The sequence below is a fragment of the Penaeus vannamei genome, chromosome 13 (genome assembly GCF_042767895.1).
Source record: "Penaeus vannamei isolate JL-2024 chromosome 13, ASM4276789v1, whole genome shotgun sequence".
Classification (NCBI taxonomy): Eukaryota; Metazoa; Arthropoda; class Malacostraca; order Decapoda; family Penaeidae; genus Penaeus; species Penaeus vannamei.
The window spans coordinates 9,654,027-9,656,526 of record NC_091561.1 but is presented as its reverse complement, the minus strand read 5'-3'; the positions used below and the strand labels follow the sequence as shown (position 1 = coordinate 9,656,526).

General features: G+C 29.8%; 1 protein-coding gene across 20 annotated transcripts in view; it reads left to right on the top strand.

Moving 5' to 3' along the window:
* KaiR1D (Kainate-type ionotropic glutamate receptor subunit 1D) overlaps positions 1 to 2,500 on the top strand; it is a 153,054-nt gene that overhangs the window by 121,267 nt on the left and 29,287 nt on the right. For all 20 annotated transcript variants that reach the window (XR_011398967.1, XR_011398968.1, XR_011398965.1 and 17 more), the window contains one exon: positions 1,887 to 2,093. Coding sequence is in view for 15 of the 20 variants with exons in the window: in XM_070128923.1 (XP_069985024.1) it covers positions 1,887 to 2,093 (207 nt within the window). In the remaining 5 variants the exon portion in view is untranslated. The remainder of the gene's footprint in view (positions 1 to 1,886; positions 2,094 to 2,500) is intronic.

The following is a 2,500-nucleotide window of genomic DNA, read 5'->3' as shown; positions in this document are numbered from 1 at the left end:
TTTTCATCATTACTATTATTATAATTATCATTATTATTGTTATCATTACTAATATCATTATTATTATCATTATTATTCTTCTTATTATCATTATTATTATTATCTTATTCTTATTATTATCATTATCATTACCATGATAATAATAATTATTATCATCATTCTTATTAGTACAATGATGATGATGATGATGAGTTTCTTTTTTTATCAATGCTATTACTATCGCCATTATGTTAGATAATTATCATCATTATTAGTTTCAATGTTAGCATCGCCATCATCATCATATGATCATTACTATCATTATCCTTATTGTTATTATCATCATCATGATTGTCATTATTAACATTGTCATAATATCATTATCATTATATCATCATCACTGATATTATTATTATTGTTATCATAGTTATTGTCATCCTTATTATTATCATTATAATTTTTATTATATCCGTTACCGTTACCATTATCATCATTATTAACATTATTATTTTTATTATCACCATTATTATTATCATTATCAACATTATCATTTTTATTATTGTCATTATCATTATCATCATTATTATCAACATTATCATTTTTATTATCACCATTATCATTATCATCATTATCAACATTATCATTTTTATTATCACCATTATCATTATCATCATTATTAACATTATCATTTTTATCATTATCATTATCATCATCATCATTATCATTTTTATTATAACCATTATTATTATCATCATTATCACCATTATCATTTTTATTATCACTATTATCATTATCATCATTATTAACATTTTTTTCCCATTACCATTATCATTATCCTCATTATCAACATTACCATTTTATTATCACCATTGTAATTATCATCATTATTAACATTATCATTTTTATCATTATCATTATCATCATTATCAACATTACCATTTTTATCATCACCATTATTATTATCATCATTATTAACATTATCATTTCTATCATTATCATTATCATTATCGTCATTATCAACTTTATCATTTTTATTATCACCATTATCATTATCATCATTATCAACATTATCATTTTTACCATTACCATTATCCTTATCATCATTATCAATATTATCATTTTTATCACTACGATTATCATTATCATCATTATCAACATTATCATTTTTATCATTACGATTATCCTTATCATCATTATCAAAATTATCATTTGTGTCATTACGATTATCTTTATCATTATCAACATTGTCATTTTTATTATTGTCATTATCATTATCATCATTATCAACATTACCATTTTTATTATCACCATTATCATTATCATCATTATTAACATTATCATTTCTATCATTATCATTATCATCATCATCATTATCATTTTTATTATAACCATTATTATTATCATCATTATCACCATTATCATTTTTATTATCACTATTATCATTATCATCATTATTAACATTTTTTTCCCATTACCATTATCATTATCCTCATTATCAACATTACCATTTTATTATCACCATTGTAATTATCATCATTATTAACATTATCATTTTTATCATTATCATTATCATCATTATCAACATTACCATTTTTATCATCACCATTATTATTATCATCATTATTAACATTATCATTTCTATCATTATCATTATCATTATCGTCATTATCAACTTTATCATTTTTATTATCACCATTATCATTATCATCATTATCAACATTATCATTTTTACCATTACCATTATCCTTATCATCATTATCAATATTATCATTTTTATCACTACGATTATCATTATTATCATTATCAACATTATCATTTCTATTATTACGCTTATCATTTTATCATTACGATTATCCTTATCATTATCAAACCGCTTAGTCATCGCCCACGTTATCTCTCCCCCGCAGGCTTCCCCGTACACGATGCTCAGGGAAACCTCGGAACAGATGACAGGAAATGACCGCTACGAGGGCTTCTGCGTCGACCTCATCCACGAAATCTCGGAGATCATTGGCTTCAACTACACGCTGAAGTTGGCCGACGACAGCAACCACGGGAAGTTCGACCAGAAGCTGCAGAAGTGGAACGGAATGATTGGCGAACTTCTCGATCAGGTGGGTTTGTGTGGGGGTGGGTTGGGGGGGGTTTTGGGGGGGTTTGGGGTGGAGAGGGTGGGTTGGGGTTGGAGGGGTTGGGTTGGGGAGGTTTTGGGGGTGGTTGGGTGGGGTTGGGGAAGTTTGGGTGGTGGTTGGGGGGTTTGGGGAAGTTTGGGGTGGGGTTGGGTCGGGGTTTGGGGGGTTGTGGGGTTTTGGGGGTTGGGGTGGGTTTGGTTGGTGGAAAGGGTCTAGTGGGTTGGGGGGGGGGGATCTTAGGGCCTGGTGGGTAGGGGGAGTCTGGTGGGTTTGGTGGGTTGGGTGGGGGGAGGAAAGGTGGTGGAGGGTAGAATGCAGTGGTTGTTTGTGATGATTCGTGTGCTGTTTAGATTGATAGAAATATACATAAACACAAACACAGTAATATG